At 43.6% G+C, this 27,889-nt stretch overlaps 1 protein-coding gene across 1 annotated transcript in view; it reads left to right on the forward strand.

Moving 5' to 3' along the window:
• Positions 1-27,889, forward strand: part of LOC308300182 (rho guanine nucleotide exchange factor 2-like) — a gene marked incomplete at its 5' end in the record, with an annotated part of 94,135 nt that overhangs the window by 37,080 nt on the left and 29,166 nt on the right. Inside the window, one exon of the mRNA XM_080743984.1 lies at positions 18,534-18,696. Within this exon, the coding sequence (XP_080600110.1) occupies positions 18,534-18,696 (163 nt within the window). The remainder of the gene's footprint in view (positions 1-18,533; positions 18,697-27,889) is intronic.

The raw sequence follows: 27,889 nt of genomic DNA on the forward strand, positions 1-27,889 counted from the left end.
AGGCCTTTAAGAACCACCAGAATCACCTTTACTAAAACTGGAAACTCAGTTTTAATTTGAGTCAGAATTAGCTTTCCACTGAGCAGGAAGGCCATTAAAAGTTGGTAGTAAAACAGATAAGATAAGCCTTTTTATTGATCTCGCTGTGGAAATCCAGGCGCCAAAGACAGTACAGCAGTTAAAAAGACATTACAGGACAAGGACAAAAGTACAGTAAGTAAATATTTTCAGAAAAACATGTCTGACTACATTGTGAGTTCCCCATTTGCCAAAAGGACATGTACTGTAGATTTTGGACAGTGTAAATGAAATGTGCAAAACAGCTGTGGTGGGGAGCCTGATTAGCTCCTTTCGGAACCCCTCACTCCACTGCTACGCAGCTCCGAGATGAGGTTCCTACTGGTGGCATGCCGGAATCCTGCGGCTGGATCGCCGATCCGCCGTTAGCGAACACTTCTTACCTTTGGTGAACACTCTATCCAAAAAGTGACGGGTCTCTGTTAATCTATAATCGTTTTACTTCTTTAACTCATTGCATGCCAGGCCCGATAGTCCCGAGATTATTTCAATGTCTTTCCCCGCCAGGCCCGATAATCCCGAGGAAAATTTCAAAAGAATGTTTTGACCCCAAAAAATGTAGTAGGCATGATAGCAATCGCGAAATTGCATGTTTAACCCCCATAGCAACCCCATCTTTCAAACAGCCATCTTTGTTTACATTTTAGGAAAACATAATGGCTGCTATCTCATGAATGCCTGAACGGATTTCCATTTGGATTTTTTTGTTTGAAAGCTGTGAGCAATGTGAACACACGTGGTGCATTATCTAGGCATGGGTGTGCATGATCCGTGCACTATGAATTATATGGAAGTCTATGGAGACAGGGGCAGGGGAGAGTACGAAGGTATTGTTAAATGGCGGGGAATGTGAAACTCGAAGCACTGGGGTGAAATAAAGACTTTATATCGCTCAGAAGGTCAGCCGGTTCTGTGTTTTCCCCGTTGTGTAACTTGTGTATATACCACGTGACCAGGGGAGGCAGTAGTGTTTTCCTATGCGGCCGCAACTTCCGGAATGTCTAAAAACACAGAACCGGCTGATCTTCTGAGCGATATAAAGTCTTTATTTCACCCCAGTGCTTCGAGTTTCTTCCACCTTAAAGAAGTAAAACGATTATGGATTAACAGAGACCCGTCACTTTTTGGATAGAGTGTTCACCAAAGGTAAGAAGTGTTCGCTAACGGCGGATCGGCGATCCATCCGCAGGATTCCGGCATGCCACCAGTAGGAACCCCATCTCGGAGCTGCGAAGCAGTGGAGTGAGGGGTTCCGAAACGAGCTAGAGCCTGATATAGTAGAGATAGTACTAATGAGCTGGTTTGTCAAAAAAATGACACAAGAACAAACCGACTTCCACTGTTCTATTCTCTGTCTGTATCTTGCGAGCAAAATCACTATGTTTGTCTGTGTGTGGCAGTGGTGGGATTCTATTAATTAGGAGCCCCCTGGGACAGTGTCTGCCAGTGAATACACTAACGAGTTATCAACTAGACTCCCCACTGTGTGTGTGTGTGTGTGTGTGTGTGTGTGTGTGTGTGTGTGTGTGTGTGTGTGTGTGTGTGTGTGTGTGTGTGTGTGTGTGTGTGTGTGTGTGTGTGTGTGTGTGTGTGTGTGTGTGTACCGTGTAGGCGTTCGGCCACCCCTATTCACCCCCTATTGAGGTCATAGTATAGCAAGCCTTATGATGTAGCCATCTGGCTGTAGATGTGCATGCACACACACACACACACATACACACACACACGCACGCACACACACACACACACACACACACACACACACACACACACACAGGCAGGAACACACACATACTACACTCACATTACGCCCACACACAAACATCCTCCTTATAGACAGACACATACTGTATGTGGGTGGAATTCTAGATCAGCTTCTGATGTATTATTATTAGTTCAGCCGGTACTGTTGGGAAGACCCTCTTTTCTGTTTTGCGTTTTGCCGCTGCTATTTAAGACTAAAGATACAAATCATAGTAGTGGTATTGTGGACAAAATCGTACCCAACGATAACAGTAGTATTCTATGTTTTAGGTCTGAGGGGCTACATCTCATCAAATGGTGGTCCGCAGCTCAAATGCTCAATAAATGATGGACCTTGATGTGAAAAGGGTTGAAAACCACTGATATGGGGTTTAAGTGGTTAAATAGCCTGTGCGAGACTGTGTGAAAAGAGGGTCTTGCGGTACTGTTCATTGGCTTGGAGTCGTTGGTGGATTCTTCTCTGTAGCTGAGAAGTGGCATTTGAAGGTGGGGACTGGGGAGTCGGGGCCACATCACAATGCAGACCTGATCACATGATCTCACACCAATGGAACCAGGGCCTGATAGCATCTCCTGTTTCACCTCTTTGTCTCTCTGTCCTGCTCCCGTTCTGAGTCTCTCTCTCCCCATCTCTCTCTCCATCTCTCTTTTGTCCGTCAGCCTTACTCCATGTCTCCCACCCTCTTCTCTCCTCTCCCTCTTTATTGCCTTGTCTGTCACTTTCTGTGCCTCTGTCAACCTTTCTGTGTACACATCTCTCTATCCCCCCACAACACTCTCTCTCTCTCTCTCTCTCTCTCTCTCTCTCTCTCTCTCAGGCAAAAGAGCAACGAGAAAAGAAAAGAGCATCCTCAAATGTACATGTGCATAAAGTTTGGCATATTCTATACGCCAACAGCATATTCTTTCCAGTAGTTGCTACTGTACTGTACTTGACTTTTTTGTAAACATCTTCACAGTATGTTCTATGTGCAACAGGTTAGTGTATTCAACTTCACAGTATATGTTTATGTACAGTAGGTGCAATTCAGCCTCACAATATCTCTTTATGTGAAGTAGGTTCACAAGGAGGGGACGAAAGGGTGGTGGTGGTGGTGGGGGGGGATAGGTTAGCGATTCCTTTTGCCCTGGATCTTTCTCGTTCTTGACAGTTTGTTCATGTGCCTGATTGTTTGTGGAAAGAAGCTTTTTTGCAGTCTGTTGCTAGTAGCTTTGAGACGTTTTCCATGAGGCAACATCTTAAACAAACTGTGGTTGGGATGGTGTAGATCTTAGATGATTCCACAGGCTTTGCTGACACAGCGTTCGTCGTACAAGGCTTGGGTGGGAAAGAAGACGCCTAGAGGAACATTTTAAAGACCAACCAAACTGTATAACCACATAAACATAAACCTAAACCTTTGAAACAATTACAACATCCAGGTGATTGTAATCTGTGGGAAGTTTATACATGCGTCTCTGATGTCTTGGTATTGTGGGCATGTGGTTAGGAAGGGTAGCTCAGATTCTACCTTGTTGTGTGTGCAGTGGGCGCACAGCCTGTCTTCTCTTGGGAGCCAGGTCTGCCTATGGCGGCCATCGCATGACTGTGTTCCCTGAGTCTATATGTTTCCCTTGGTTTTGGATCAGTCAAAGAGAGTCTCTCTCTCTCTAGTCTACTCTGTATAGGGTTAAGGTCTCTCTCTCTCTCTGTGTATAGGGTCTTTGTTTAGGTTTCAATGCATGTGGTGTCCAGTTACCGACCACACCTCTATACTGCTACCTTCCTCTCCTCTCTTCATTCTTTTTGTCCACTCCCCCATCTCCCCTTCTCCCCACTCTTCTCTCCACCTTCTCTCTCTCTTTCTCCTTTCTCTCTCTCTCCCCCTCTGTGCCTCCCTTACCTGAACCCATACACACACATACAACTGTTTGTTGTGTGAATAACACACACTGCGGACTGCGGAGCAATGGGTAGAGAATGTCTGTTATGTGAACTAAGCTTGTCGAGTGTTTGGTCAGCAAGGAAATCGTGAGTCAGTGCAAAACACACAAAAGCGCGCGCAGTGCCCCCCCCCCCCCCCCACACACGCGCACACACACACACGCACACACACAGTCAGTCAGTCTACCAGTAACCCTTGTTCAGAAACACTCCCTCCCTCTTCTATAACTTCTTTATTTTGCAACACTCTTGCATCATGTTTTTATGATACAGGAAGTAGATGTGAAACCCACTTCCTGTGAATGAAGTCATGCACTTCTTTCCAAGTACAACCAGACGGGGTCTAAAGACAGGGTCTAATAACGGCATGGCCTCATGTGGATCTATCGTTGACTTCATGTGGTCACTGGTCTATGATGTCAGTCATCTGACATAACCTCTCCTCTCTAATCCATATTTTAACGTTTTGTGTTTTTGAGCGGTGGCAGACCGCTCCATATCATTGCCGTGTGTGTGTGTCTGTAGCCTGTATATGTCATGTTTTGCCATAGCATTGTGTGTGTGTCTGTAGCCTGTACATCCTAGACTTAAATCCTAGACTGAAGACGTTATGCAAGCACAACGACCGCTAACTTCACACTGGGTGTGATTTTTTTCTTGATGATACAGAGTCATACAAGCTTCAAAAGTAATTAATGTGAAAAAAAGATTGCAGGACCACCATCAGCTCTCACCTGTCATAGACTGTCGAACAAGGCATGACCACTGTCTGTCACCAGGCTGGACTTGGACTTTTGCTTGTCCTCGTGGACCTACCTGTGGATTATACCAGTGAAAGTTACCCTTTGTGGATGAACATGACGGTGCGCTCACTGCGCTGATACTCTGCACCTTAATCTGTTACACTGTGTGAATGTGGGAAGTGAGAACGCTGGCGTTGACTGTTCGCCGCTTCACTTCCCAATGTATAAATGAATGGACCGATTGTAAAGTGCTTTGAGTTCGCAACTTGCTTAGAAAAGCGCTATAAAATGCAATCCATTATTATTATTACATTGATATTATTTTTGCACCTTGATGTCTATTATCATGTACCCTATAGTACAGGGGTTTTCAAACGCTTTTGACTCGGTGTAAATAACTTTTTCATCCACGGCACCCCTGAATTACACTGTTAATTTTTTGAATCGTACATCATATTGGAGAAATAGCCGTTTCCATCAGAACTGACTGAAAATAATTTTATACTTGACATTTAACCACTTGAACCCCAGCATGCCTATTCTGGGGGGAAGGTTCACCAAAAATGCTATTTTTGGTGAAGAGAGTTGTCGTAGATAGAAAAATAACTCATCAAGTACAGTGCAAATCAGGTCTGTTTTACTAACATAGTGAAGTGATATTGATGTAGTGATACTGATGAATTCCAAATATTATCAAATTATCTTGCGGCACCCCTGGACTGGCATCACGGCACCCCAGGGTGCCGTGTCACCCACTTTGAAAACCCCTGCCCTAGTATATGCCCGCTGCTATGTTCATGCACCTTATGTCTAATCATGTTATACCGGATGGATATGCTATATGTATATTGTTGCTGTCAGCCAACCAACCAGACCGTTAGTCACAGTGAGTCAGTCAGCTCTGCTATTGAGTACAATGCCAAAATATCGTCCAGACCGATATATGGGATGGGACGATAATCGTCATTATCGTTTAACGTGATAAAAAACACTCACAATAATCGCATCATGGACATTTAATTTATCGTGAATTTGTCCTCCGTCATGCACTGGGATCAATTCACCTTTTATTTGCCGAGCTGCATTTATACCATTTTAAACCCTATTGGTAAAACAGACCTGGAAATAACGTACTTGATAAAGTCTTGTTTTCACTCTCTCTACCAAATCTCTCTGAGGTTTGCAAGCTCAAGCGTTGCGAGCTTGTATATCTGCTATTTTTTGGCAATTTCTTTGGCCACAATAATCGTGGCATGACATTTTCATATTGTCCCATCCCTAGACCGATATATGGGTCTGTGTCTGCAGCGAGTCATTCAGCACTGCTATCCAGGTCTCAGGAAGATCAAATGTCTCTCATTCAATGGTTGCACTGTTTAGTGTGTTCTGTAACCAGACAGGGATATCAGAGGATCTGACCCTCTAGACCAGTGTGTATACGTGAGGTTGACTGGTTTCATGTGAGTCTGCTGGTTAGTAACGAGAACAGATTTTAATTGGAACAGGTCATACTGTCGGGGTTAAACATTAGCTTAAATAACCTTTCCAGTTATCGAAGTCTCTCATGTTGTAACTGAAGGAACGCTGTTACGTTCTGTCAGCTGCCAGTTTCACCGCTTTTATTTAAAACTGTTTTTGACCAAACAGCCTATCATAGCTGTCGGCTGGAAACGTCCAAAAGCGTCCCTTTTTATAATAAAATTAAATACAAATATAGTGAAAATGGCAGATCTACAAGCTCCCAATGCATTGCGATGCGACACATTGGGAGCTGTGGATCTGCTATTTTCACGACTTTTGTTGCGATACTCTTATGAAGAAGAGAATTAATTTACACACACACACAAAAAACAACATAAAATGTTGAAATCTAGAGATACAGGGTTTCTGCCCGACAGCGACGGTATTTGAGACTCAACAGAGCGGCACCGTGACGCACAAGATAAGAGCACAATAACAACAGACTCACGAGATCGAGGACAATATCTCAAACATAAAAAAACAAGATAAAAATGTAACAGTACGCAGGACTGACTGGGTGGTGGTGACATCATCATGTGCCAGGAGGAATGAGATGCAGATAAAAGATGGCAGTAAAATATAATGAGAGACAGAAACTCCTAAATGTGCCGTACAGCAAGGCAGACAAAGCATGCACTGTGTACCGTGTCCAGGGGTGCCATGTTGGACCAGGAAAGGGGGAGGGGGGGGGGGGGGGGTACGAAGGGAAGAGAACTGGGCCCTTTTCTGAGGCGTTATGTTTAATGAATTATTTAACCCATTTAGGCCTAGAATTATTGAATGCTTTAACCAGTGAAAAATCTACAAGCTCGCATATCTGCTATCTTTGGAAAAAGTTGTGAAAATGTGTGCAAATCTTTGAATATATGTATTTTCAAAGCGAACGTTTGTAACTCAAATTTTGTTTCTGGGGGGGGGGGGGGGGGGGTCCCTGGAACTAAATATTTTGAGATGGGGGTCCGTGGCCAAATAAATATAATTTTGGGGGTCCTTCATGTGAAAAGGTTTGAGCACCACTGACATAGTAGTCCCTCAAGAACAGACTAACTGAGCTCCAGTTAAGTGAAAAGGACCTTTTCTTTGACGATGGCTGGCCAGATTGCTGACATAGAAACATAGGTTTTTCAAAAAAATCTTAGAAGGATTCAAAAGACACTTATAGAATCGGGTCAAAATTCAAATTTTCACGATTTTTCAAAAATAGCAGATCTACAAGCTTGCAGCGCGGCACTCGGTGCCGCGCTGTGAGCTTGTAGATCTAATGACATAATGATGTCTTATTGTGACCGCACATCTTGTCCACGTATCTGTGTATCTCTGAAGGTCATGCCTGACACTGTGGTTCCCCTGACACATCACTGTGACATCACAGGTGATATCACCTACTGTATGTAAAAGTCCATATATGGGTATTCCCCAGAATCCCTTTTATGCCCATATATGAAGATCCCTGATGTCATCGATATATAACACTGGCCAAATGGCCAAGACATGGCCCATATCTGCGTGGCTGGTTCAGATAGGGATCTCCGTGTATGGGCATACAAGATATTGTATGTTGTGATGTCATGGGAACTGGGATTCACTCTAACAGAATCCCTGATGTCATCAATATTAAGCCCATATCTAACAGGACTTCATCTGGGAATGCCCATATATGGAGGAAGACAGCCGATATCTGTGAGTCTGGTTCAGACAGGGATCTCTCCATGTATGGGCATAAAAGGGATGTACTATTTAGTATATCATGGATCTCCATATATGGGTACCAGGGGTCTCCATACTGTATATGGGTAACTGGTCCGATATACATCACTGGCCAGATGGCCAAGAATTGGCGCGACCTCGCCCTTTAGGGCCCTTTAGGGCGAGGTTGCATGTCGCCCTGGGGCGTCGTACTAGTGAAAGTATTAGGTTTAATTGCACACACACGAGGTGGTCCACTGCTTCTGCTTTAACCCTCTAAGGCCCACTGTTGTAATATTACAACGTTTGTATTTTATCCAAAAAAAGGTTTAAATCATTTTATTTTAGCTCCCCCTACCACCTAAACATCACCATTGGATTCTATTGTTTATTATTACAATGCCATTGGCCACAATATTTGCATATAAATACCCCCCACAGGGGCTGACATTCACACCCGCCACACCCGCTGACATTCCAGAGTTTTGACGAACAACATCTCACTTTTTCATGGAAGCTATTCCTCACAAAAACATAAGTAAAAATGCCTGTACTATTTTTTTGGTGATCATTAGAATGTCTAGAACATGTACATGTTATTATTGTGAAAAATATCCCCCATATGTAAATTAGAGCATGATTTATGATTTATGATTTATGGCTATAAAACCTTACAAAAACATTTAAAAAAAAAAAACATTACATTTTCCTCTTATCAGGACTCCTACAACCATCTGATTTTTTTCATTTTTTTATTTCAAGTATTTCTATATTTGGGCCTTAGAGGGTTAAACACATAACACATGCTGCTACCGCAGAAAAACAATAAGTATAGCAAAATGAATGTGCACAATGTTGTTTATGTGGTTATTAGTTTCTGGGAAGTGGAATTTGTTTACTAAATGGAGATTGTTATGTCTGGAGAGAGAGAGAGAGAGAGAAGAGCACTACTCCGGAATGCAGTGTTAAAAAGACAGATTTATTATTTGCGTCTTGAAGAACTACTTAGACCCCAACTATTCTGTACAGCTGTTGGTCCGTTTCACTAAAACATCGTGTTGAAGTGGTTAATGGGGGCGGCAGTGGCTCAGGAGGTAGAGCGTCCGCTTCGGAACCAGAAGGTTCCCCGTTTGATTCGATCCCAGGCTCCCCCAGATTTGGTGTCGAAGTGTTAGGGCTGTCAGAATTTGCCAAAAATGGCATTCGAATATTCCCTTCAAAATCCACCGTTGATTCGAATAAATTCGAATATTTGAAAATATTGAATAATTCGAAGCATTCGCACTTCGAAGCTGTTTATTCTAGACAGTCGCTTCTATCGCTTTTTATTTTTTTTACTGTGTGCAGGTCCGCGTTGGTCAGGGACGTGCAAAGAATGTTAAGAGAGGCAGGGGCTGACATTTCTAAAAGGGCCTTTTGGTGGACAATTCTCTGTTAAAAGGGCAGGGGCTCAAGCCCCGTTTGATGTATGTGTGCACGTGCCTGCGTTAGAGCAGAATCGGATCGTCGTTGCAAAGCGTCACTCACAGCAGCTGTGATTGAGTTGAGTTGGAACAGCCACGACATGAAATGAGCAATTATAATCACACCAATGGATTATGTTTTGGTTTGAACCAAATTCTACAAGAGCAGTGTGAGTGACGGAGGGAGTTTTACCGTTACCGTGGCTGCGTGCGGGGAGATTGACTCGGTGAGAGAAGAAATCCATGCTTTTTTATAGTGTTTTCGGTGGAGAAGTCTCGTTGTTGTATGCCTTCCCGTCACTACCAAATGAGTCGCCCGTTTCAGCTTGACTCGTTAATCATTCTGAATCAACGTGAGCCAGTTTAAAAGCACTGTGTGTGCACTGTGCACTGTCTGCGAGGCGGACGAGTGCATCTCTCCACTCCGACATGTGACGGCCACTGACAGTGTGAAGGGAAAGTGAAGCAGCTGGAGGTTTATTCTTCGCTGTATGACGGTGTCGCTAAATAGGCACCCTTAATGTACAAGCCCACAACGTATTGGATCAGCGACGTATTGTGGACTTGTAGATCAGCCCACTTTTGCAGCAGCGAATGGAGACTTCTGCCTTGCGAGACCAGCCACCTTTTAACGTTCCATGCGCCCAGAATCTCGCGAGAAGTGCGGTAGATTTGTTTTAATTAAATATAAATTAATTCGAAGCTCAATTTTTTACTTTCGAATATTCTTTTATTGTTAACATTCGAACGAATCTTCGAATATCGAATATTCTTTCACACCCCTACGAAGTGTCCTTGAGCAAGTAGGGATGTGCCGAATACAAAATTATTGGCCGAAACCGAATACCGAATAGTGGAAACATTCCGCCGAATACCGAATAGCCGAATATTATTAATGTATATTATGCGCATAATGTATTTTTATTACCATTTTTGTACCATTTGTTGTAAAGCTACCTTATTATGGCAAACGTGATTATGTCAAAACCATACAAAACTATAATAATAATCACCATTATCAGGGCTCAAAATTAACTTTTTGATTACATGATTTGAACATGCCATATCACGTATGTCATTATCAGCCCTACATTTATCATTGAACTTATTCTTTATGCCCAAATGATTGTATATTTTTTTTTAGCAGTTATAGAAATATTAGAACTTGATATCAAGGTGCCCACTCCTCCTTAGTGCCCACTCTTCCTACCGTCTGTCCCTCATCTATCCATCTAACTACAGAGTCCAGACAGGACCCTACATCTAACATCTTTTTTACTAGTCATGTGCCTATAGCCCCCGCCCCCCGCCCCCCCCACCCCACGCACGCACGCACACACACACACACACACACACACACACACACACACACACACACACACACACACACACACACACACACACACACACACACTCTCCATCTCTCTCTGGAAGAGGTTGAACATGAACTCAGCAGCCAAACCGAGACGCTCGCTGACAAACACTCTGACAAGCTTCACACAACTAACACCAGTGACAGAGACATCCTTATGCATGGTTGTTGTTAGCCCTTAGCACTGACTAGTGCTATGCTCTGTAGCAACAAAGAATTGACAAACAGCACTCAACTAACTGCTATCTTTGTCAATCAAAATCGCGGAGGCTCTGCTCCTGCTCAATGAACACTTTAACGAGCTTGACGGAGGCACGCTGCCTGGCACGGAGCTAAGCTTACACAACGAGCGACAGGTCGCAATGTAGGCTACACTCGTTAGCCGGCAGCTGCGCAGACTAGTGAAGTGAAGTGAATGCGAGACGGAGTGAGTGAGTGAGGGAGGGAGGGGGGAGAGAGAGAGAATGTTTACTGATGCTGCGGCTGCTTTTTGAGAGATTATACTGGACCCCTGTTCTTCACACTATTCGGTGCTATACTATTCGGTTTTAAAAACTATACGGCCGAAAACCGAAAATGCATTTTTAGCCATTTTCGGCCGAAAATTTTCGGTGCAGAATATTCGGCCTCATCCCTATGAGCAAGACACTGAACCCCTAGTTGCTCCCGATGTGCAGGTTGGTGCCTTGCATGGTTTCCTCTGCCATCGGTGTATGAATGAATGAGTAAATGTGGACATGTTAACATCATTGTAAAGCACCTCGGGTAAAGGCCCTATACTGTATAAATGCACCATTTACCATTTAATGGCTGTCAGTCCAGTGTCCACCCAGGTCCTCTGGTAGCTGTCTGTCCACCCTGATGTCTCCTGTTGATTCTTTAAACAGCCAGTATCATTCAGAACTACACAAACAGCTGTTTGTTGTAGCAAAACAACAATAGTTTAGTGTTGAAGACTCTGGTGGATCTAGGATCAGGCCTCTCTCAGCTGTCTTTACTGTATTGTCTTTGCTGGAAGCGGAGACAAAGCCCTTGTCTTTTGGGGGGGAGCTGGTTTTTAGCCTTTTATCTCTCAGAAGGCCATAGGTCATTGTCTAGTCTAGTACCAGCAGCGATGCTACCAGGGGCTAGCGTTCCCACTAGGGAGTTGTAGTCCGCAGGCCACGTGGACTACAATACCCAGTACCCACCTGAGCTTTACTCGTTGCAGCTGTGCCCTCCAGCCAGGCATTCCCAAAGTCTCTGTAGAGACAATGATTTATTTTACACACAGCAACTACCTGTGTTTACTGTTGGGATACCAAGAAAGATACAGATATGAATAGAGCCGAGGTAGGATATGCACATCCCCACAGTTTCTTTAAACACGGTGCTGGACCCAAAAATAATCTCGGGTGAAGAAAAAGGGAATGTCCGCTGTGCATAGCTGTGAAAAACCACTTACAGCCTCTAATAAATACTTCAATCAATCAATCAATCAATCCTGGTTTTCCCGGGAGGTGGCATGCCCATTATCCTGTTCCGGTCCTGTTTTGTTAAGCTTTGTTTGATTGACTTTCGGCAGCTAATTTGAACTGGAAACATTGCATCATTAGGAAACATTCAATTTATGTTTCCGGTTCAAATATGGTGACACAATATGAGCTTGTAGATATACTATTTTCGTTATTTGTCAGACAACAAAGTATATATATTATATAGGGCTGAGGTGGTTAAAGTACTGTCATGTTTCTCAGCCTCGCTATTGACTTTTGGCATTTAGAGTGTATGTGTATGCGTGTGCCTGTGTGTGTGTGTGTGTGTGGTTTCACACCTGCAGTCATTAGGTCTATACTAGAATATAGATTGACATTGGCAGAGGCTGGAGAGGTCTTGTTGTTGAGCTAGCAGCACGCTCAAACAGCTGCTCTCTCACATCCTGCACCTTAACATGTGGCTCTCATCACTCATTTAATAAAGAAGGATGAATAGAAAGTCAACCACAGAGAAGAACAGCCTAGAAAAATGCACATCATGAGACAGAGCGCCTAAAATGATCTTTGACTGTTGACAGGAGCTGAGATTAACATTCCAGGCCTATCACAGCAGTGATTCATAATCTTTTTAATTTTAATAATTCATTTTTGAGAAGATTAATTTCAAGAACCTACCAGTTTGATGCAAGGGGGAAACCTCAAATTCAAATTCAAAAACGGCAAAAATAGCAGATCTGCAAGCTCAAAACGAGCTGCGTCGTCCGTCGTGTTGTGTTTTGAGCTTGTGGATCTGCTACTTTTGATGCTTTTGTGTGACGCTGTAGTATGATCAAGTAGAGCATTCATTTATCAAAAAACACAACGAGTATGAATATGGAAATAAGCGGCTTCTTCAGACAGCAATGATAGATTATCAGAGAATAGTCAGCAGACAGACAGTGCGGTCCTTTCTATAATCCTTTACTACACTGGTTCTCAAAGTGGGGTCTGCAAAATGTGTTAACATATCATAAAAAAATCACTTAACCTATATTGTATACGCTTGCAGAACTGTAGAAATTGTTTGATACATTTTGATAGACGTTGTCTCCCTGGTACAAAATATTTTCAGTTTGAGAACCACTTCTTTACTATAGTGTTATGTATAACTGTAGCCTAATAAGGAACACTGCTGGTTAAACTATCATTCTCCTTTAATATAATGTTGGTTGAAATCTAGGATCTTAACATTATGGGAACCATCCACCACTGGCTCTCCTCTCCTCTCCTCCCCCACCCAGATACTGCTCCTCCTGAGCCGGAGTGTGGGGGGCTCTCAGTTAATGAGGAGCTGAGATTGATGGACCTTAATAACCTCATACAGGAGAGGGAGAGCATGCGCGTGTGTGTGTGTGTGTGTGTGTGTGTGTGTGTGTGTGTGTGTGCGTGTGTGTGTATGTGAGAGAAAGAGGGAGCATACATTCTTGGTTCAACCTTCGTTCCCATCTTGCATAGTTGTGGTAGAATGTGTTGCTCGGGCCGTGTAGTGTCGTCATGTCGTGTCACTTAGTGGTGATTGGTTGTATGGGTTAATCAACCGTTAATGGGTTGAGAACTGCTGGGTTAGGATATTAATCATTGGACAGTAGTTCATCACAACTTGAGTGAAAATGTTCTACATTCAAAATAATGTAATGCCCGGGATGCGAACCTGGGTCTCCCGTGTGAAAGTCCAATATCTTAACCATTACTCCAAAGCAGTGGTGTGTTCTAGACTTTCTTTTGAGGGCATACTATAATCTATGATCCGCGGCTATTTGTGTGGCCATGGCATACACCAGTGCCTATCAGATACGCTACTTTGAAAGGTTCACGAGGGCATACTCTTTTTCAAAAAAACGTCTTCACAGCATACTCTATATACCCGTGTGACAGGTAGAACACAGCACTGCGCCAAAGGGATATCCCTATGGACCGAGGTAGATACTAGACTTTTGAGGCCATCAGGCTGGGGCTGCGACTCTCTCTCTCTCCGCCACCGTCACCCCCCTTCAGACCTCTTCTCACAGGGAAACCCGTTCCGGGTCACGGCACCAATGTAACGCCCGGGATGCGAACCCGGGTCTCCCGCGTGAAAGTCCAACATCGTAACCGTTACTCCGAAGGGACATCCCTGCGGAACGACGGAGATACTAGACTTTTGAGGCTTAATGCCAAGCCCCCAGAACCCAGCGTGTGTGGGTTGAAGCCGAATGGACATGGTGGCCATTTGAGGTACTGAAGCTTAACCTGAGTTAAAACGCTATTGCGCGTGCGTAAGGCTACTGTTTTCACTATAGTGCGCCTGCTCAGTGCCTCGGCCAGTCACAAAGTTGGCAAACTTTTCACCGCGTGACCACCGGGCCAACCAATCACCGTTCAAAGAAAGTGTGCCAATTCAGCTCCTCCTGCAGTCTTCCGGGTGCTTCAAACGCCACTGAGCAACTTGCATTGAAATGTATAGCTGGGGGCGGGGCTGTCCGCTCTCTATATTATATATAACTCTATGCTTCAGGCTGGGGCTGCGAGACTCTCCGCCACACTTTTGGAACAGGGAACTAGCATTACCATCGTCTTTCCTGCTAACATGATATAAAAACGGTATTTCCAAATAACTCTGGGAAAAGACAGTCCTCTTCAACGACCCAGGAAGCACTGAGAAGTGAGAACCATTTTCACGCATAGTTGTTTTACTGTAACCGTCTCCATAACACCCAGAGAGTGGAGGATACAAATCACTGTTTCAGAGTCATTTTGAATTAACCCGTTTTTGGAACGCTACCCATGGTTGTTCTCTGCAGGACGCACTGCAGGTGTGCAAGACGTGTACAATTGCTGAATGTACCCTTGAAACGGATAGCTTGCTGCTGCTGACAATACAACACACACACACACACACACACACACACACACACACACACACACACACACACACACACACACACACACACACAGTGAAAGTATTGTCGCTCCAGCAGTATTTGAGCTGAGGTCGCAGTTCTCTGCTTCATAATGAGAAAGAAAGAATGAACGTGTCCTTCAGGTTCAGAATAGTGAAAGAGAGAGCGAGGTAATACAACAAAAGAGAGAGAGAATTATTCGGTGAGAGAGTAGGAGAGGGGGAGAGAAGAAGAGAGATAGATTAAGAGAGGATGGAGAGAGAGAGAGAGATGCAGAAGGATGGAGAGATAGATTAAGAGAGGATGGAGAGAGAGAGAGATGCAGAAGGATGGAGAGATAGAATCTGAGAGGCTGAAGCAGTGTGTGAAAGTGGGCGAGAGAGATGGTAGAGAGAGAGAGAGATGGAGAGATCTTATTGGTCCAACACCTTGACAGACACCTTTTCTGCTGCACTGAAACAACTGGTTCACACAATAGAGCCCCGCCCCCACCTATTCATTTCAATGAAAGTGCACGAAAGCACCCGGCTGGGAAGAACGCTCGCTCTACTTCCGCATTTTTCTCGATTTGATCAAACGCGGAAGTCTCCAGCCCTGAGAGCAGGCGCACTAGGGGTCTCTAGCGGCAGGCGCGCGCGCGCAGTAGCGTTTTAAATGCGGGCGGGGAGTCCCCGTTTTGACCACCAGGGCGAGACCGCGGCAACTTCACTGTTATACAGCGGTTCTGGTCTGGGGGGCTTGGTTCACACATACGTACGGAGGAGAGGAGAGGAGAGGAGAGACGAGCAGGAGAAAATAGGAGGGAGAAGAGGTTGAAGATAAAACGGAAAAGAGAAGAGAATAAAGGAGAAAAGGGGAGAGGAGAACAAAGGAGAGTAGCGGGGAGGAGGAGAGGAGAGAGAACAATGAAGGGGAAAAAGAAGACTGAGACACTCAGACATACATCACTACTGGTGGTATGATAATGGCACTTAACGCTTGTGTGTGTGTGTGTGTGTGTGTGTGTGTGTGTGTGTGTGTGTGTGTGTGTGTGTGTGTGTGTGTGTGTGTGTGTGTGTGTGTGTGTGTGTGTGTGTGTGTGTGTGTGTGTGTGTGTGTGTGTGTGTGTGTGTGTGTGTGTGTGTGTGTCAGTGTCATTGGAGATAAGAATATAGCCTCAATACCTCTCGGACAGAACTAATCATCAATCAGCTGATCAATAAGATGCATTGCTGTTAATCTCTGTCTTTATGTCTGTCTTGTTATTATGTGTTAATTATGATGATACTGATTTGCATCTGACAGCAACATATTTGCAGGCAAATTAGCAATTGTCTTGAACCTGAATCGATCCAGGATATCCAGAATAAATGTTGTATTTATTGTCAGTATATACAGTACTATTGGTAATGGTTACTTAGTTACTATGTCCGGTAAGGCTGGGCAATATATCGAAAATATTTCGATATCAAGGTATCAACATGCGAGGTATACATATCGACAGCTTGAAATGAGGTATTGGTGTATGTGTCAAATTAATTAACAGACGCACTATGCATGCACGTAGCACATGCAAAAAAGCAGTCCATCTGTAACCATGGTTATTTCAATAAAACCATCGTTGGAAAATGGAAATAATTCTTTATTCTTATTCTGTGTACTGTGCAATGTGCATGCATGGATATGCTATTCATTATCTGGGTTAGGCAGGCAGTGGACCTAAAGCAGAAAAACATTAAAAATTATATAATGCAATTGTTTTTACTAATATTGTGACTAATATTGATATTGAGGTATTCAACGTTATCGAATATCAAAGGTTTTCCTAATATCGCCCAGCCTTAATGTCCTGTCTGTCACTTTTCTCAATTCCAATTTGTAAGTGTGAAGTCTATACTCTCTCCATCTGTGTGCCTGCAGATTTCTTTTTTCCCTCTTTCTTTCTCTTTTTTTTGAGCCACCACTGCCGGCAGTGGCCCAGCCGGTAGGGCGGCCATGTTGGAGTTGGCAGGGTTCCACGTCACCATGGTTCCACGTGGCAGAGTGGCTGCTTGTCACAGTGTCCTTGAACAAGACACTGAACCAGAACAGCTCCTTCCTGATTAACTCAAAATGGATTAACCCGTTGAATTGACCTGGAATTATTTTATACTTTAGCTATTGAAAAATAGCAGATCTACAAGCTCACGGCGAGGCACCGAGTGCCGCGCTGCGAGCTTGTAGATCTGCTATCTTTGAAGAACCATGACAATTTGTGCAAGTCTTTGTCTATATTTACCCGTTTCTAAAAGTCCATTTTGAAAAACTCATGTTTCTATCATCAGTGGTTCTCAAACCTTTTCATGTCAAGGACCCCCCCAAATTACATGTATTTGGTCGCGGACCCCCATCTCAAAATATGTTGTTCCAGGGACCCCCCAGAAGCAAAGATTTTAGTTAGAAAGGTTTGCTTTGAAAATGATACATTCAAAGATTTGCACAGATTTTCAAGATTTTAAGCAGATCTGATCTACAAGCTTGCAGTGTTGCACTCGGTGCCGTGCAGTGAGCTTGTATATCTGCTATTTTTCAACAGCTAAAGTATGAAATAATTCCGGGTTAATCCATGTGGCCTGCATTTACAGTATATACCTCCTTTCTCTTTACGGTATATTTCACATTCTAACGCTTGTGGCAGAGGAAACCATGCAAGCAAAGCACCAGCCTGCTCATCGGGAGCAGCTAGGGGTTGAACTATCTTGCTCAATGACACTGACACGCAGCCAGGAAGAGCCAGAGATTGAACCAGGAACCTTCTGGTTTCAGGACGGCTGTTGTACCTACAGAGCTACTGATTGATTTTAGTTTACAACTCTTATGAAATGGGGATCCGTGACCTTATTCATATTTCTAGTGCTTTAGTCCTTATTTATATGGGGGTCCGTGGAATTAAAAAAGGTTGTGAATCACCGATCTAGAAGGTCAAGGTGGTCAAGGTGGTTGTTGATCAAGAGATCGCTTTCATGAAGAGTACATTACTGTTCTTATCTACCGTTTCTTTGTATTACTGTATATGATCGCAGAAAACACATAGACGATCAAATAAGGCTAGGTCAGTCGTAACAGTCTTTGAAATACTGAGACTCTTATGTAGGGATGGAGCTTGCTAATTCTTATTGACAATGAGCACCTTATTGATCCTGCTTATTGAGCCGGGCTTTTATTGAGCCCACTGTTGAGCGTTTTCTAATATTTTGTGGAAAGATGTGAGACAAATACAGAACTGGTATCTTTTATTATTGGCCAGTTGTTGTGACTGTGAGTTTGTGGCTGACCACCATCTATGTCAGAAGATGACAACTGACAAAAGTAACAAATATTATCATTGAATATCATTAAAACAACCATTCATTAGTGTGCAATAAGTGTTAAATGGCTTTATATCATGAATAGTACTGTAATAATTTCTTGATCCCCTCTTGTCTAGATTGTTTAAACATGACGTCATGGGCCGCTATGCTTGATAAGCCCAAAGATTTCTTATCGAGTTTGTAGCGGGCGCTTGTTTCGAGCTCCATAATGTATTTATACAGCACAGTAAACTGTAACATGCGTGTCTCTGTCTCTGCAGAACAAGGAGAAGGAGAGGATGAAGGAGAGGGAGAAGGAGGCGCGGGAGAGGGAGGCGCGCTACAGCAACGGTCACCTCTTCACCTCCCTCACAGTGTCTGCTACAACACTCTGCTCCGCCTGCAACAAGAGCATCACCGCCAAGGAGGCACTCAGCTGTCCTAGTAAGACACACACACACACACACACACACACACACACACACACACACACACACACACATAGGGGTGGGCGATATGGTGATAATTATCGTTGAGACAATACAATGTCTCCACGATATGCCTTTTCAGAGATATTGTATATATTGTGATACAATTGAGGGAGTCTTGTAAGAAATCCTGTTTAATCGTTAATACAGAGATTCGTTGCAGAATTCAATTTAAACCTGCATTTTGGTCTAAATCTTCTCAAACTTTAACATGTCAAGGTCTCCTCTTAACTCTGACAGTATACTGTCAGAGTTACATACTTGTAAAGTTCAATTTAGACCTCCCAAAAGGAACCCAGAGAGTCTAGTTTTTGTCAAGTAACTTGAAAAATAACCATAAAAACCAATGTGAAAAAGAATCGTGATAAAATTGTGTACCGTGATACAGCTTGGGAAAATGTTGTGATATTGTATTTTTCCATATCGCCCACACCTACACACACACACACACTCTCACACACACACACACAAACATACACACACACACACACACACGCACACACATGCACACACATGCACGTCGCACGCACCCACACATAACAAGAGCATCACCGCCAACTGAGCTGTCCCAGTAAGAGAGAGACACGCACACGCACGCACACACACAAGATCAGAGTGGGCTTCTTTGATCCTGGAACACAATAGAACACACATGGATTAAAGTTCTCAGTTCGCTGCGACTGATCTCAGTCATGTGCATTCCATAGATGCCGGCGTCTCTTCCATGGAAGCAGGATGCACACCAAAAATAGCCGATCTACAAGCCAACAACAAGAGTGCTTGATCAATGTTTGAATTGGTCAGAGTAGCAGAATATAATTGCAATTCTCCAAAGCGTCTTCTGTAAATCCCAAAGGTTAAGGCTTCAACCTGTGGTTTCTTCAACTGGTTGGCTGTTTGTAGAACAGCAAGAACATAGGTTTACAGTAATACATCAACATAACATTCTAATATGATAATATTGCAATATACTACTCTTTGCAGTGCTTTGGTGATTTCCCAGCTGTGTTTTTATCAGTCAAGGCATCATAACTGTGGTCTGTTATGTTCTGTCCAGCCCACATGCTGTTCTGTCTGTTTATATTGCTATGGAAACAGAAGCTTGTAAACACAATGTAATGCAATAGAAGACAGTAATTAATGACAGAACACAGTTCAGCACAATACAACACAATGGGAATAGAGCACTCAATGGAACACAGTGTAATACAATAGAAGACTGTAGCACAATGAAATACAATCGAACACAACGGGTGACTCTAACTCGGTATGCTAACTGATGACTGGTTATCTTGGGGTAAATAGTTTAAATTAAGCTGGATTGGTTATTGGCATATTGATGTTTTATCCAATCAGACGTTATGCCTTAGGACAACGACCTTCATGGTCTGTGTGTGTGTGTGTGTGCGTGCGCGCATGCATTTCATATGTGGAAGTGAATGGTTCACAGAGGAAGTAGCTAGTTGTCAGGCATATCATGCTGTTTGATTTGCCTTCATAGCAGCATAGTTGGCACACCACATTGAAAACAATAGAATACAGCTTAGCATGCCGCATTTCTTTTGCATTTGAAGACGGTGTGCGTTAAGGTGCCTCCACACCGAAAATACTACAGGAGACTTGTTCAAACTGTTCAGACTGCAAAGAACTGCAAAGAACTGCAAAAAACTAAGCACATTGAATTTTCCAGCCGACTGTATGCCGACTGTAATTACTGTACAGTTTTGCGCATGCGCACTGTGTTGCCATATCGGCTCGTTACAAGCGACTTTGATCCTGTTTTCCTATAATGTTGCTAGTTGTGGGTTACTTTTGTTTGGGCATGTTTCTGAATTGTAGTTGCTTATTTGGCCTTGCTTTCAACATTCTTTTAGAAAATAGCTAATGTAATAGAGCTCAATAGGTGAAACTGGATGCTTCTTTAGGCCTTGTTTTCATAGACCTGGTCGCTTGTTTAACTCACAGAATCTGGCAACCGGGGAGCAGAAGCGGAGATGCTTCCTGTCCGGTGTTTACTTCTCCTCACACCAAAACAACACACATCACTATTACTAGCGTTGCCTTGGAGTTGATTAGTATAGGAAATTGAGAGTTGAGATTGTGAATATGCTATTTAGTTAAAATGTGCAACGGGAAAATGTCTCTGGCTTATTTAGGCTTGGTTTTGCTGCAGCAGTAGCAAACTAATGGTCCATTACAACTCGCTACAATTCACCGACGTCCAGGGGCGACTCTACAAAACTGAGCACGTCCAGTCTTCCAGTTTTCCGTCGATACTGGTCGATAGCGTTCCCGACCCGCTGCCGAAAACCTACCGATGAGCTCCCGTTCGGCAACAGACACTTTCCGCCGCTATCCGCCGCCGATTCGGCCACGAATCTGTTTGGTTAAAAGTGGCCTTTAGTTTCTTTTTCAGCACACTACGTTCAAAACAAAGGAATACAGATAGTAATGTTGGCTCACTACATTAAGTCATTTACTGCTTTCATTAAAAATCTTCTTTCTGGCTGGCCCCCGATTTTCATTTAAAACAATAGAAGACAGATAGTAATGTTGGCACTGACACCACATTAAAAACAATAGAATGGGCCTACACATAGTAATGTTAGCGCACCACACTGAAAACAATAGAACACAGAACAATAGAACAAAAGAAGAAAAACATCTTAAGGTAAAAGTGTCAAATTCTCCATTTGAAGTCGGAGAGAAGGATGAGAAAAGAGGGGGAGAGAGAGATGCTGAGGAGGTGCATTGGGTGGAGGAGAGGTGGAGCTACAGTAGATGGAGAGGGAGGGACGGAGAAGTGAAGGATGAGCCACGGGGAGGAGGAGAGATCAAACCTCAACCAATACATACACCCAGGAGAGAGAGAGGGAGAGAGCGAGAGAGAGAGATGTCAGCTGCAGGTTCAGAACAGACAAAGAAGTCAGCATGTTTAGACGGACTGAATTTTATATATTTTTATTTTACATTATTGTTTTACTATACATTAGGGATGAGACGATATCAAAATATCATATCACGGTTATTGTCACCAAAGAAATAGTGATTCACAATATTACCACAATAATAAAAATATCACCAACATCCTTTATCCTGGGGAGGAACATTTGCCCCAAAAAATAGCAGATCTACAAGCTCAAAACGCGTTGCAACGCAGAGTGAAAAAAAAAGACTGTATCAAGTTCCGTTTTAGCAATTATAGAGGGTTTATATGCAGCTCTGCAAATAGAAGGTGAATTGATCCCACAATACGATTATTGTGTTTTCTTTATCACGATAAACAATAATAACGATTATCGTCCCATCCCTATTATACATTCATTTTCTTTCAAAAATAGCTGATCTATGAGCTTGTAGCGTGTAGATTTCGTTTTAGTTTTTTGTGTCTTTAGATTAGAACTGGCCTGTGTGTGTGTGTGTGTGTGTGTGTGTGTGTGTGTGTGTGTGTGTGTGTGTGTGTGTGTGTGTGTGTGTGTGTGTGTGTGTGTGTGTGTGTGTGTGTGTGTGTGTGTGTGTGTGTGTGTGTGTGTGTGTGTGTGTGTGTGTGTGTGTGTGTGATAATAAAGTTAATCTGAAGACAAGACATGACCGTCATCTATAAACTATAAAGGTGTTGTGAGCTTTTAGATCGTCTAAAGATTATAAAGACATACCCCAAATAAGGAAGCCAGGTTGAACGTGGTTAAGCTTTAGGATTGGCAGACAGACAGACACACACACGCAGGCACACATGCACACACGCATGCACGCACCCACACAGGGACAACGTCTGCATACATTCTGTCCATCCGTGACCGCTGGTCCCTTTTACTCCCACTTGACTGCCTGCTCCCAGCATGCATTGCTGCTGAACCCCTGCGGTAGAGGAGTGAAGAGGAGGATGGAGGGAGGGAGGGAGGGAGGGAGGGAGGGAGGGAGAGACAACGGAAAGAGAGAAAATGAGAAAGGAAAAGGAGAGAAGAGACGGCTCGGAGCAGTCGAAACCACCTGCCGTTACGTTTAATGATCACACACAACACACACAGCGCGCGCGCGCGCGCACACACACACAGCTGCCAGAGGGGGTACATGCGAAGCGTGCATTTCTCTCTCTGTCTGTGTGAGCTGTGAGTGTATTCCTGTTTATTTTCACCCTTTGTACAGCGTCTGACTGTCACTTAATTGTTTTATTTCCATGTTTTATTTCATATAAAAGCGGAGGATCAGAGCTGCTATAATGTCATCATGACCCAAACAGACGAGAGGCAGGTGATGTCAAACGAACAGTTAATATGTTTCTGGCACCGGTCCAACCACCAGCCTTTCTCCCGGCAGGACACGCTTCAGTGATACCTGGCACCCTGCCAATCAGTGGAGGATAATACTGTATACCTCAGTGATTCTCAAACCTTTTTTTAAGGGGACGTTCGCCCCCAAAATGACTGTAATGTCTATCATTTACTCACCCCCACAAAGCCTTGAAATCGTTCAATTTGAGATTCTCTTTTTTGATATGGCGCATTTCTGATCCAAATATCCCAATATTTGACGCATTGAAGTATACTAGAAGCAGTCGGCGACCTGGCCAACTCGGGAACGATGTAAATAGTGAATGAATGCCCCGCCCTTTAATGCAAACCCCATTATACCTGTTGTCATAGGACCTGTTTTGACCATCTGTTTGCCTGTGTCCATTTATGCCCATATATGGAGATATCTGTATCTGTCTGTCTGTCGGCGTCCATTTTATGTCCATATATGGAGATCACTGCAGATATAGTTCTGGGTCCATTTTATGCCCATATATGGAGATATCTGTCTATTTGCGTCCATTTTATGCCTGCCCCACCCTTTAATGCAAACCCCAATATACCTGTTGTCATAGGACCCGTTTTGACCATCTGTTAGCCTTTGTCCCCACCCTTTAATGCAAACCCCAATATACCTGTTGTCATAGGACCCGTTTTGACCATCTGTTTGCCTTCTGTTAGCCTTTGTCCCCACCCTTTAATGCAAACCCCAATATACCTGTTGTCATGTTGTCATAGGACCCGTTTTGACCATCTGTTTGCCTTCTGTTAGCCTTTGTCCCCACCCTTTAATGCAAACCCCAATATATGGAGATCTCTGCACACACAGTACCGGTTGCGGAAAACTCTGATGTCAGACATCAGCTCCGCATTCGGGGATTCATTTTATGCCCATATCTGGAGAACGCGCGTGCCGGTGGGAAGAACGGTTCTCGAGATTCACATACATACATACACATTCACAGAGATTTTTTGTTGACTCCTGGCGTACGTGATGTCAGAGCCTTTTATGAAGTGATGTCACAATGAGTCAGCGATTGTGCCGATTTCCTCAGGAACAGCCTGATGTTAACAATCAGCTCCGCGTAAGGAGATTCCAAACGTTTCGCGCCGCTTCGGGAAAACCGCATGCCGAGTCGGGCCGAGGCCCGGCACTGCACTCCGCGCGCAGCGGGGAACGCGCGTGCCGAATCTGAAGCCGGTGGGACGAACGGTTCTCGAGATACGCGGATTACAAACAAACAAACAAACAAACAAACAGACAGACAGAGATTTGTCGCATTTATAGATAGATAGACGGCCACTCTTAACAAGAGCAATACTTCATATTTAAAAAACATTCTCTTCTAGCCTGGACAGTGGTAGATTACACTGAGTCGTTTATTTTGCCTTGACCTCCGACTTACTTAATGTGACAAAAACAAAATAAATCCCCATGATGACCTTGTAAGCCCAAGGTTTCACAGGTTGAGTAATTGATAGGGGAAAATTCATTTTGGGGGCGAACAACCCTTTTTATTTCATATGTTTTGGGGCTTTTATGCCTTTATTGATAGGACAGTAGACTGACAGGAAATGGGGGAGAGAGATGGGTAGTGACACGCAGCAAAGGTAGTCAGGATCGGGAATCGAACCAGCGACACGCAGTCAGGCTACACTGAGCCTATGTGGTATGCACCTGGACCGGTAGGCCAGCCGCCGCTCCAAACAACCCTTTTAACTCAGTTACTGCCAATTAAATATGCCCTCGAGTGGCATTATTGCCAGAAAATCTCCATAGACTCCCATGTAATTTATAGTGCACAGATCATGCACGCCCATGCACAGATCGGGGGGCTCTCTCCATTCCGACATGTCGCCACTCCGACAGTGATTTCTAATTGTCGGAGTGGCGGTACTAAACCAATTTTGCAAACGTCCTGCCACTCCGACAGAAAACGTATCGCCACTCCGACTATATTAAGTCCTCGTCCTATATGACGTCTCCCCCCCTTCTCTCTCTCTCTCTCTCTCTCTCTCTCTCTCTCTCTCTCTCTCTCCCCTCCTCCGCTATTATGATCGTCTCCCCCCCTTCTCTCTCTCTCTCTCTCCCCTCCTCCGCTATTATGATGCGCACGCACAAAAAAAAAAGAGAGAGAGCCAAGCCGATCATGATCATCATCATCATCATCATCATAACTAATATGTAGCCTATTTGCACAGCCTAAAAATGTGCGTAGGGCAGACGCGGGTTGCTGGCGGCGCAGCTGCCGTCTCCCTCTCTCTCTCCGAGTCCCTCTTTCCCCCCCCCCTCTCTCTCTCAATCTCTCATCAAATAAAATAAAAGTTTGCATCTGTCTTATCTGAAGGCCTATTTATCTCAATGAGAGATGCACTCACTCACTATAAACCTCATTATAGGCTACTACTGTATCATTATTATTATTATTATTATCATCATTAGCTTATTTTTTTCCCTCGATATTCTCTCCTCTCCCCCAGAAAGATGTCTGCGTCTGGGAACACATTTGCCAAAGGGCACCAAAAAAATAAAAAAGAAGAAAAAGAAAAGCCAAGCCGATCATCATCATATAGAGCCTATAACTAATATGTCAACACGTTCTTTGCTCCGCCTAAAAATAAACACGGAATGCATGCCAAACTAGTGCGTGATGCCTGATCAATGGTTGTGAATGTGATAATCGATTTGGGTGCACGGTGGTCGCCCGCAGTGAGTGCACCTGCAGGCAGGCTGTGCTGCTCCTCCTCATTATCATTATTCATTACCGTCTGAAAAGTCATCCAATAAACTGAATAAAGACTACTATATGTGAATTGTGAATAACTCTTTACCTATGTCGCTGCCGACCTGCCGCACATGTGATGTGATGTGATGCATTTTGAAGGTCCATGAAGAAGTAATCCGTTATTTGGGGTGACGACAACCAGAATGCAGAATAGACTATCATTAGTTGGCTGAGATGTAATGCCATAATGGTTTAAATTATCTGATGTAACTTTGAGAAGCGCAGAGTTGGTCAGAGTCCAATCACACCAGCTGCGGGACTGCTGCGCTAATTTGACTCGTTGACCCTATAGACCTACTTGCGCTATTCGGTTTATAATTGAAAATGGAAATGCAATGACAGTAGGCCTATTAATTCATTTCTCAAAATATCAAAATTCATTCAATGTGTCCACACATGCAGTGTGGAAGGCAGACAGACAGACAGACAGACAGACAGACAGACAGACAGACAGACAGACAGACAGACAGACAGACAGACAGACAGACAGACAGACAGGCAGGCAGGCAGGCAGGCAGGCAGACAGACAGACAGACAGACAGACAGACAGACAGACAGACAGACAGACAGACAGACAGACAGACAGACAGACAGACTGGTTGATTTCATTTTCCCATTGCACTCGCATAGAGAACGTCAAGTCAGTCAGTTTAGTTCAGCACCGCAGGCAGCCCCTCGTCATCACACAGATAGACATGCGTGTTAAAAGTGGTTGCACTTATATGAGACAGAAATGGGCCTCTCTAATATTTGACAATTTGGCCAATGTTTAATTTGTCACGTTAGAAATGTGCAGATACTGCTCCATAGACGTAGACTTTGTTGGTTTGTTTACTGTTGAGTGAGAAAATGGTGCATATTAATCATCTGGGGACAAAATAATTTGGGTCCCAACCCACAGTTTGAGAACCACTGGTATACTGTAGCTCACATGCAGTATACCAATGAATCAATTAGCGCGGTCATTATTTGCTTTCAAGGAAAAACAAACAATGGATGTGTGAATTGCTACGGTCAAGCTCCTGCTGTGACATGATCAAACGAATATGGTGGTCCCCACTTGATCACCAATTAAAGATCAAAACAAAGTCAATTCTTGGTGGTGATCGGTGAGTCTCACAGCTGAAACAGGGAACTGCGCTGAACTTCCTGACATAATGAGTGAGAGAATTAGAAGGTTGCATAGGCCATATAGGAAAAAGTAGGCTATACATTTGAAATGGGAAATTATGCAAAATGAGTATACTTTAGTGGTTCTCAACCTTTTCAGGCCACGACCCCCCTACCCTGATGAGCTCTAAGAGTTTTTTTTTTTGTTTTTTTTGTGTGAAAATAGCAGATACATGCACAACGCCCCGGTTAATTTAACAATTTCTGCCTCTAATATTTGATCATTTGGCCAATGTTTAATTTGTCATAGAAGCATTAAAGTCCTTCGATATTTGTCACTTTACAGTTAGACTTTATATGTTGATTTGTCTACTGTTGAGTGAGAAAACAATGTTGCACATTAAGTTAATCATCTGGGAACCTGGGGTTCTCGACCCTCAGGTTGCAGAACCACTGCTGTAGTATAGGTAATTACTTTTGTTATCGTTATATACATCTTGATGTCAAAACTTTTGTGCGTTTACTTATTATTGTTATTTAAAACTGATGTCATCATTGAAATAAATATGCCATCTCAGCTGTTACAGAACACTTAACGCCTGGGCTTTGTTTAATTTATAAGAAAGTTCTAGTTTGGTTTGAAAAGTAGGCTATAATGAAGAATGAATGAATGAGCTGCCTTTACTGGTATCATTGCTGCATAAAACAAGTTCAAGAACAACGAAATTGAACAATAAGTTACATTTATAAAAAAATAGCCTAGGCCTATAAGTAAAAAAAATAAAAAAAATCCCGTCTCACAGCCAATAGTGCATGATGAGCACATCGCGGATCCAATGTATGTCGGATTTCGCACAAAAACGTGCGTATCTCGGTAACAGCTACGGCGACGGGACACCCCTTTACGGACTCGTCTCGGCGAGGCGCAGGTGGACACTGAGAGGAGCCCCGGTTTTGCGGT

The sequence above is a fragment of the Nannobrachium achirus genome, assembly GCF_963921795.1.
Source record: "Nannobrachium achirus genome assembly, chromosome: 2".
In the NCBI taxonomy this organism is placed as follows: Eukaryota; Metazoa; Chordata; class Actinopteri; order Myctophiformes; family Myctophidae; genus Nannobrachium; species Nannobrachium achirus.